This window comes from Nicotiana tabacum, chromosome 19 (genome assembly GCF_000715075.1).
Source record: "Nicotiana tabacum cultivar K326 chromosome 19, ASM71507v2, whole genome shotgun sequence".
Classification (NCBI taxonomy): Eukaryota; Viridiplantae; Streptophyta; class Magnoliopsida; order Solanales; family Solanaceae; genus Nicotiana; species Nicotiana tabacum.
Window position 1 is genome coordinate 67,933,607 of NC_134098.1, and position 10,364 is coordinate 67,943,970.

Genomic DNA, 10,364 nt, shown 5'->3' on the forward strand with positions numbered 1-10,364 from the left:
GGGGATGGAACCTTAGTCAGAAGAATGTTCGATTGACTGATCGCGATATGTTTGGGACCGGAAGACATCGAATACGTTTTGAGGGAAATCCACGAAGATACCTGTGGAAATCATTCAGGCGCCGAATCATTGGTTAAAAAAATAATCAGCCACTACGAGTTCGTTTGAAAATACGATGGATGCCAAAGGCATGCTCTGACGATTCATCGAGCAGGAGAGCCGCTACATTCGGTCTTGTCACCATGGTCGTTCATGAAATGTGGGATGGACATCGTTGGCCCCCTTCCACGGGCACCCGGTAAGGCTCAATTTATTTTATTTATGACTGACTATTTTTCTAAATGGGTGGAAGCACAGGCATATGAAAAGGTCAGAGAAAAAAAGTCATCGATTTTATCTGGGACCATATCATATGTCCATTTGGAATACAGGCCGAGATTGTGTGCGACAATGGGAAACAGTTTATTGGCAGCAAAGTAAGCAAGATTCTCGAAGACCATAAGATCAAAAGAATCTTATCCAATCCTTACCGCCCTAGTGGGAACGGACAAGCAGAATTCACCAATAAAACCATAATCCAAAACGTCAGAAAGAGGTTGATAGACGCCAAAGGAAAATGGAAGGAAATGCTATCTGAGGTCCTATGGGCGTACCGTACAACCTCGAAGTCCAGTACCAGGGCCACTCCATTTTTATTAGTTTATGGCACCGAAGCATTAATACCGGTCGAGGTCGGAGAACCAAGCATCAGATTCCGATATGCAACAAAGGAATCAAACGATGATGCTATGAGTACAGGCCTGGAGCTATTAGATGAAAGGCGCGAAGCCGCCCTTGTCCAGCTGGCCGCCCAAAAACAACGGATCGAAAGATATTACAATCGAAGGGACAACCTTTGACACTTCAATAAAAGGGACTTGGTGCTAAGAAAAGTTACATTGAGCACCCGAAACCCAAACGAAGGGAAATTAGGACCAAATTGGGAAGGACCATACCAAATTATCGAGATCACTGGAAAAGGGTCCTACAAGCTCGGAACAATCAACGGCGAGCAATTACCGAACAACTGGAATATAACTTATTTAAAGCGATATTACTGCTAAGGTACGACCCCGATTCTTTCTTTTATTTTTACATTTTAAACTAACACTAGTAGGTGACCAACAAGGGATGATACGAGATCCTCGGTCTGAAAGCACGCGCTGCACTCTTTTTTTTCCTTGAACCGACTTTGTCCCAAATGGGTTTTCCGGCAAGGTTTTTAATGAGGCAACAAGTAAATCGTGATAACTTAGAATTGAAGGCCGGCCACGAACCGGTAACAATAATCACAACAACATTCGAGGCCACTCTTCATTAAGCCCCGAATACTGGGGGAAATACCAAATACCCTCGGATATCAACTCTAACAAGAAAAGAAACTTCGTGATTAAAGGGCCTCAATCAATAGGATTTATTGTAATGGCCAACGGTCAAATGAACCGTGCCCACACAGAACGCTCGAGCCCTGGCACAAAACATGTATACATGTACAACTATTATGCACAAGAAAATAAAAGAAGATTCTTTCTTGCACATAAACATCTTGTCCTTTAAAATATTTCTTACATCTTTCAAGAAGCTAAAACTATCGAACCTAAGGGCCACCTTAATCCGAGTTAACAAAACCCGAGGGCACAAAACTTATTTGGCAATGCCCAAATTTAAAGTCTAAGGCCATTCCGGGTTAAAAAAATCCGAGGGCATGAAGCTTATTTGGCATTGTCTGAATTAAAAGGCTGAGGTCGTTTCGAGTTAACAACACTCGAGGGCATGAAGCTTATTTGGCATTGCCCGAATAAAAAGGTTAAGGCCGTTCCGCGTTAATAACACTCGAGGGTATGAAACTTATTTGGCATTGCCCGAACTAAAAATGCTACGACCATATTAACACGACTCGGATACGTCCGAGACTCGTAACAAAAACAAGGCATTCAAAAAATTCTTATAACCGGTTCTAAAGGCTACCCTCGACAAGCTATAAACCTAAATTATTTTGGGAAAAAGTTTTCAGTAACACCGAATTCCTACAATGCCTTAACACAAAGTAACGTTAAAGGCAAAGTTTGTTCGAACCTTCGAACATAACCTAATTATTTCATGCTAAGACATTTTCGACCTTTGCAAAGACAAATAAAAAAGCAAAGGAAAAATTCAAAAGTGATGAAAGGGAAAAGTGTTTTTTACAAAGAGCTGAATAGCCCCTACACATATTTTTTACAAAGGCCGAACGACCTCAACAAAAAGATGGCAAAATCTTCATCGGGGGCCACGTCATCGCCTATGGGGTCTTCGCCACCATCAGACTCACCCGATCCTTCAGATCCCTCAGAATCTTCTTCGGGATAAGCCAGCTTCCAGGCCTTGGCTTCGTATATCTTGGCACTCTCAATTTCAGCTAATATGTCAAAATTCTGAGCATGGACTCCCTCGAGGGCCTCCCTTAGGGATTTCCACCTCGCATGGTTCACCATGTTTCTCGCTTGTTCCTTAATGCCGACCGTTAACTGACACATATTTAATGCCTTGAAGACTGGACCGGCGGGACGTTCAATTACCTTTTGTCGCTTACATTTTATCGCTTACGTCATGATTGATCGAAGTAAGAATCGAGAGCTCATATCATTTCTCGTCACCGAGTCTCCGAAAAATGAGGGGACTATCTGTGTACGGGTAAAATCGAGCTCGGTGTTCGATCGAGCTTGTGCAACGGAGGGCCAAGGTCAGAACATCTGTAATTGGGTAAAAATCGAAGTCCGAGGTTCGATCTGACATCCAACATGGTCAGACAAGGGCATAATATAATATTCGAGATCGAACCCAAAGCATCATCAAAACTAGCCATCGAGATTAACAAATTCTCCCTCGAGTTAACCAAAGGTATAACCGGTCCCGTTTCTAGGGGTCTCGGAAAAAGCTTTGCCGACTCATCCGACAAGGGTCCGTAATTCTCGCCATTAACCAATCATTATGGCAGAAATCACGGAACGACTCAAAAAGGGAACCAACGGTCAGCAAATCAAGGACTTTTGCCTTTAATAGAACAATAAAATAATACTACCTTAATAGGTAGATCTCCCCTAATATATAAAGGGGATTTGACAATTCATTAGGAACATTGTAACATACATTCATAAGCAATACATTTTTCAAGCTCTTACTCTTTGATATCTTTCTGTCAATAAAAGTATATTCAACTCAAGGGTGTCTAACATTCTAAAATTGAAATCATCCAATTCTCGTGGTTTGCAGTTATTTTATCGCTATTTATTTTAATTGCAATCTAATTTATCCCTTTGTATCAAGTTAATCCATATGTCCTTATAACCACTAACAAATTCAATTGTTATCCAATTTTGAGGGTAAACAGAAGGAAATGTCATCCCGCTCCAATATCACTAATCTGAAAGCCAGGAATTTTAGTAAGGGGTTCAAACTATAAAGAAATAAATATACGAAGATGAATTCAACTATATATATATATATATATATATATATATATATATATATATATATATATATATATATATATATATATATATATATAAAATAATTTTGACCTAGTATATATAGTGTAATTTTAGGACGAAGGAGGTTTATCTCCTTTTGGCTCCGCCCATGCCCGAACTGTGTAAGTATTGAGTCCAGAAATACAATTTAAGTAGTAGTTAAGAAGTCATAATTCGCGAGTTTGAATCACAATAACCTCTTGACCATTCTTTCTCATCGAATATTTTCTATTCGCTTAGTGTAGGCGAAACTGTTTGTCTTTTCCTAGTTTCTCATGTTTATGCATTTACAGATAAAAAATAAGCAAACTTCAAAGACTCTCTTATATAACCTGGAATTGAGATACGTTACGAGCTAGTTCTATTCGCCAATTTTTATTTGTGAATTTTGAAAGACGTATAAAGAAATATATGAAAAGATAGCCTTATATGTGCGTGAGTATGTAGTTAGCATTTTCAAAGTAAACAATATATAAGTATGTTATTAGTGATTAAATAATACTATAATTTTGAAACTTTTTTGTACTATCAATTTATATAATTTAAATTCTTTGTGAATTTCATCGGTCATTATTAATGAGTTACTGTACGTAGAATTGTTGCTTTCACGCCCAAAAGTTTTAAAATTCACCTAGGACGTGGATAAAATATTTGTTTGTGAAATTAAAATAGAAATCTTCATAGGCCAATAATTTTCTAATTATCACAATATAGTGCCGACCACTCTGTCACAGACTATAGCTTAGTTTTTCCCCAAATTTGCAAGAGCCCGTTCTCACAAGTCACAACAATGTCCCTTAATAAAACCAATAGGGTGACTTAGTCAATAGTGCTTTCTTTAGCTCCTAGTGTCAAATTATACCATCCAAATATAATATGCCAAATTGCATTTAATTTAAAAGCTATATTTTATTAACTTCCTTTTCCTCATTTCCTTCTGTTTGCCACTTTTTCTGATGTTTCCATTTGTATTTGTAGGGACCCTCCATACAAGCCAGTGGACATTAGAGATTAGAGAGACGTGATAAGAACGAGAAGAAGATAAGCATACATGTCAGCAATCAACATTCTCCTATCAAAAATAAATATCCCCCCCATAGCTTACAAATGTGTTGTTTTAGAAAAACTCTACAAAGAAGAAATCACAAATAGAATGTAATTTTATGACTTCAATAAATGGTCAATACCTCATGAGCAGTCCTGCAGCTTGTGAGAACAGTAGCCGCAGTCTTCTGGCAATAGTACTTGTAAGGAAGATGTGCTCAAGTGTTTCCTGTTTCATGGGTGTACAGCACTAACACTTGGAGACAACTAAGTAACCCTATCGTCTCCATATATCATATGTTTGCACTTTCTCTTTCCACAGTCTCCATAAGAAGGAGGATATCTTGAACGGTAATCCATTTATCTGTAGCAGCTTGCATTCATGATTTGGTGTGTGCATATGCCTTAGTAATTGCCAACGGTTAAAAAGTTCCCTATCTTTTATTGTTGTATGGATAGATCTTTTCTTCTTCCTTATTAACTAGTACACTCCCTCCGGTCCATAATAAGTAATCTTTTAGCCTTTGCACACCTCTTAAGAAAATACGAACTCTTATAAAAAATATATTCACTAAATTACCCTTAATTAAGTGTTACCTTGACATATTGGGATATTTAAATAAAGGCAAATTTTAAAAAAATAAAAATAAATTTTTTTTAATTATGTAAAAAGATACTTATTTTGGATCAAAATAAAAAGACTAAAAGATCATTTATTATGGACCGGAAGAGTACCATTTAAAAAATTAATTTAAAACCACAAAATTAAGAGATCATCAAGACAACATGGGCCGTCAAAATGGTCCCTACAGAATCATTTCTTCTTTTTTCTTCGGTGGGAGCGCGTTGCAAATTTTTTGGATAATTTACGAATAGGTCCCACAAGTTTTAAAAATTGTTGGCAGCCGAACAACTTATAGCCGTTCATCAAACAATCAGACACCTCATATTCAAACTATTGGAAGAGAGAGCTTCACAAATTCAAAAATGGAATACAGGTAGACTATTAAACTACAAATTAATTAAGAATTCTTTGGGACTCTAGTTTCTAGATAATGTATAATTAGTTGCCTTTAATTAAATAACAACGGGAAAAAAAACCTTGAATATTCCATCATATACCCTCCACCTTTTTAGTTAATTACAAACTTAGCTCATTTTCGTATGTTAGTTACACACTTAGGTGGCCACGTACAAATACCAGAATCGTAGGACCCTACTTGACCTTTTATTTTTTTAATTCAAGCAAACGACTAGAAATTAAGTTTTATCCACTAATATATTGTAAAAATATTTGCTGAAAACTAGTTAATTATACGTAAGTATTTACTCTGAATAAGGATTGATAACCTAACAAAAAAAGCAAGTAACGTATAGTAATCCGACAAATTACTTTGAGCATTTAAAATTTACTTACAACATTAGTGAATAGACTTAATTCATTGAACAATACTAGTATTAAACAAATTAGCAAACTTTAGCTTGTTGTAAATTTATAACAAAAGAGAAGAATTTGTCGGAGCTCGGAGACAAACATATATGTTGCACCTCATCCCTTACTTATTATAAAAAAATTGCCACTTTTTTTTTTTTTGGTGTGTATATTTTCTTCTGCTCCTTTTATTAAAAGAGAAGTTTCGTTTCTCTCTTATAGGAAGGAGTAAGGGAGAAGTAGGGTTGGTAAGTTAGTTTGTGGCAAAGATATAATGGTTAAAGTGGGTAAACTAACTTTATTTTTCTCCTTCTTAAGCTAAACACGAATGATCGCTTATCAATATATATAATAATTCTTAATTAGTTACTCATCGAAGTAATTTTGTATTGAAATAGATATAGATTCACGAATTTAAATCAGTAAATATAAGTCATTTTTCATATATATATATATATATATATATATATATATATATATATATATATATATATATATATAATTTAATTAAACACCGAATAATGTTGCATTTACTACTAACCTTGCATGTTTGTCTATGCACTAAAATGAAAGCTAAGTTCAGGCATCTCGAATTATGCCCTAACAAGAAATTAAATAAATTCATAAACATTAAAAGAACAAAATTATTGCTATCCCTTAACATTATTTGAGAGTTAAATAATACTATGTGTATAATTTATAGCTGAACCACCCAAATAGTTATATTTGGAGCATAATAGGCAAAAATAAAATATACTAAGAGTCTGCATGCATGTTGTATAGTTTTGGATAATTGCTTAATCATAGAGGTGGAAAATGGAAAAAGATGGTTAGCTTTGTATATAATTTTCTTTTATTTTCGAAGATCCTTAAAGATTTAATTTAAATTCTTTAAGCGCGTATTGATTATGTACAACTTGTACCTATGTGGTAGATTCATTTGAAAATTCTGAATAAGGGCAATCTTGGAATTTCACCCTCTATCTTCTTGGTATATTTATACTCTCTGAGACTCCAAGAAAACAGAGAAAGAAGGAAAGAACAAAAATATCAAAGAATAAAAGAAGAAGAAGAAAGTTGCAGAGTAATTAATTCAACAGATTATGAAAAGCAAAAACCAGATGGGAGAAGTGATAATATATGTAGATGATTATAAATTCATCTCTGCTTCAACATATTTATGTAGAATTTGCCACGAAGAAGAATTTGAAAGCTGTAAAAATTTGGAAGCTCCTTGTGCATGTTCTGGAACTGTCAAGGTAATTACTGATTATTAATTTTTATCATTTAAATTTTCTTTTGGTAACTAAATTTCTAATTGAGCTGGTTTGATCCTCTTATTTTTAATTTTTTTTTTTTAAAATCTTTTGGTGATCACATATTGAATTTGGACTTTTTGTTTTTTTCAGTTTGCGCACAGGGATTGTATTCAAAGATGGTGCAATGAAAAGGGAAATATAATCTGCGAAATTTGTTTACAGGTTCGAATTTCGATTCTTCTTTTTTGATAATTCCAATTCCAAGAAATGAAATTAACATAAGTGACTCTTGTTGGGTTCTCTTTTTGTTTTGTGGGGAAATTTATATTTCCGTACAGAACACATATTCTGTTCTTGTCATCTAAAACTATTTTTTCAGGTTTAAGACAAAAATTTGCTTCCTCTGTTTTTTCTTCTACTGAAATGTTAAGTGTTTTTGTATGAGGTCAAAACATTTACATTGGTGTTCAATTCAGACAAAAATACATAAAAATTTTCAAAATAAAAATAACATTTAATAAAATCATGTGGGAAGTAGTATACGTTCGTAAGTATTAATCCAAAATATTTAAAGCAAATTTGGAAAAATCGCAATTAAATTTGACCCTCTAAATAATACTAGTATTAAGTTTTACGTAAAATAGGACATGGAGGAAGCACATATTTTTGGGAAATAAAGGGCAGAGATAAAATATAATTAACATATGACAGAAATCAGAACACGCTTTCTTTCGATAAATATAAAGAATGAAAATGTCACCATCGTCTATGCTTATCTACTTCTTGACTGGTTGCTTATACTTTGACGTTCAGTTTAAGCTACGCAATTTTCTGTTACTATCTCTTTTTTCCATTTGTTTTAACTATTTGGATTGTTCATCTATTAATTTTAAAGAGGTTAACTTTTATAGAGTGATAATATACAATGATTTTTTCACCTTGGATAATTATAAACTTTTTTCAATAATAAGTCAAACTAATTACCTCGAAAAAAATAAGACAGTAAGATTGTAATATATAAGTGACGTCCATTTTTAGATATCTTCTTCTTTTAGAGTTGCTGACCAAATTAAAAGTTTCTTTTATGTACTCTGTATCCGAATAATCTATAAAGTTGATGACATTTTTAACGTTGCAGAAATTTGAACCTGGATACACGGCTCCACCTCCTAAGAAAGTCCACTCAGTTGATAATACAGCTGGGACAATTAGGTATATATTCGACCAATTTTCCTCCTGGAATTAAATTTATGTTTACAAAAGAAAGAAAGAAAGAAAGAAGAATAGTTGGCACGCTATAATTTTAGACTAGCCTTTATTGTATATTTAATTTAATATTGCTATTGTCTCCTTCATTGTACTTGATAGATAGTTAATACATTCCTAAAGAAACTGCCAGGGATGTCTAATAAATATTAGTAACTCCGACACTGGATATAACAAATTAATAAGCAGTTTCGCCATGAGGGGCAATATTTAATTACCATTACTAACGCACTTGTTAGTTAATGGATCTAATTAAGTTATTTGCTCTGACTATTTAAATAATATACTTTTTATGCTATTAATATAGTTTTACTTGTAATAGCATGTAAGATTAGGCCTAATTGTGTAAATATTTTATGTTATCGGTACATAGAACTTAAACTCTACGAACATTGTTTGCATGTACTTAAGAGGAAGTGCAGAAGCAGATATAGAAAATGGAAGGGAAAGAGTGGTTGTTTTGGAGTCAGATTCAGAAGAAGAAAGACAAATGCTGGCGAGGAGTCAATATTCTGAATGCTCACAAGCAGCAGATAGAAGTGCCTCTTGTTGTCGAACTGTTGCTCTCATTGTAAGCACTTGAATTTTTTTTCCTTTTTTAATCAACAATGCTTGAGTTTTGTGTAATTGTTTTTGCCTTTTATATAAGTAGTTAACAACGAAATAGAGAACGTCCAACTCAACAATAATTAATGGTCAAGATGAGAAATTAAAACTTGTAATTATACTGACTATTTGAATTGTGACATCTTAACCATTTAAATTGTCTCTTTGGAAACGTAATAACCAAACATAGTTAACAGCCCAAAAACACATGTGCTTCAATGCTGCTTCATATTTTATTATGGAAACCAACATTTAAGTTACTATTAATTAACTTTCTTCTTGTGATTTGCTCCCAAAGACATGAACCGAAGCATTATGCACTAGTTCGTGATCCTGCGTGGACATTAATTAACTTCATTATCTCATTAATTGATTATTAATATGGTATTTATTAATATCCATAGATTTTTCATTTTTGCTTTAACATTGTGGTATTAATTTAATTTTGCAGTTCACAATTCTGCTTATGATGAGACATTTGTTAGAGGTGCTCAATGGAGGACCAAGAAACTATCCCTTTACACTTCCTACAGTAAGTGTACCAACTTATCTGATTGTGATGTATATAATAAAAAGATAATTTGGTACCAATTTAACTGTCTTAACAACTAATAAATAGTTCTTACCAACCTTATTTGTCATTTTACTTGCAGCTGCTTATTATAAAATCCACTGGAATACTCTTGCCTATGTACATTATAGTCCTGTTGATCACAAGAATTCAGATTATCATTAGACAGCAGTATCTGGTAATCTCATTTCTTTATTTTTAGTCAACTCAATCCAATTTCAAGTCCAATCATTTTCTAACATGTTCGTTAGCTCCATAAATACAATCTAAATATTTTGTTTGTTTCTTTATTCAGGATACAGAAGACAGGTTATCCAACTCTGACTAACACAACTAATACGAGAGTCCTCCCTAATTGTTTATTCTTTTCATTAACAGTGTAATTTGTATTTTCTAAGCATCACCCTGATGCTTTATCTAATTGGTTTTTCCCATACACGTGGAGAGCAATGAAAGTTTCACAATAGATTCCTTGGCAGTTAGATTGATTATTGATACAATTCCATTGCTTCTTATGAATAACTACTACAACTTACGCTATTAGCTTGTACAAAGACAAATGCGAAATAGAAATACTTATATATTTCAGTTAGGCCAACGACCCTGGCCAAACTCCTCTTGCGATCCAAGTCAAATGG

At 33.8% G+C, this 10,364-nt stretch overlaps 1 protein-coding gene across 1 annotated transcript; it reads left to right on the forward strand.

The window, feature by feature from the left end:
- The first annotated feature begins 7,033 nt into the window (after nucleotides 1-7,033).
- LOC107825339 (uncharacterized) lies at nucleotides 7,034-10,211 on the forward strand. Its single transcript, XM_016652186.2, has 7 exons — nucleotides 7,034-7,283; nucleotides 7,434-7,505; nucleotides 8,422-8,495; nucleotides 8,961-9,120; nucleotides 9,607-9,687; nucleotides 9,809-9,904; nucleotides 10,022-10,211. The coding sequence occupies exons 1-7, from the start codon at nucleotides 7,128-7,130 to the stop codon at nucleotides 10,052-10,054; spliced, it is 672 nt and encodes a 223-aa protein (XP_016507672.1). The 5' UTR covers nucleotides 7,034-7,127; the 3' UTR covers nucleotides 10,055-10,211.
- Nucleotides 10,212-10,364: the final 153 nt, after the last annotated feature.

Coding starts and splice junctions, on each gene's coding strand:
- LOC107825339 (XM_016652186.2), top strand. CDS start 7,128: ATGAAAAGCAAAAACCAGATGGGAGAAGTGATAATATATGTAGATGAT. Junction 7,284..7,433: donor CATGTTCTGGAACTGTCAAG/GTAATTACTGAT, acceptor TGTTTTTTTCAG/TTTGCGCACAGGGATTGTAT. Junction 9,688..9,808: donor ATCCCTTTACACTTCCTACA/GTAAGTGTACCA, acceptor TTTTACTTGCAG/CTGCTTATTATAAAATCCAC.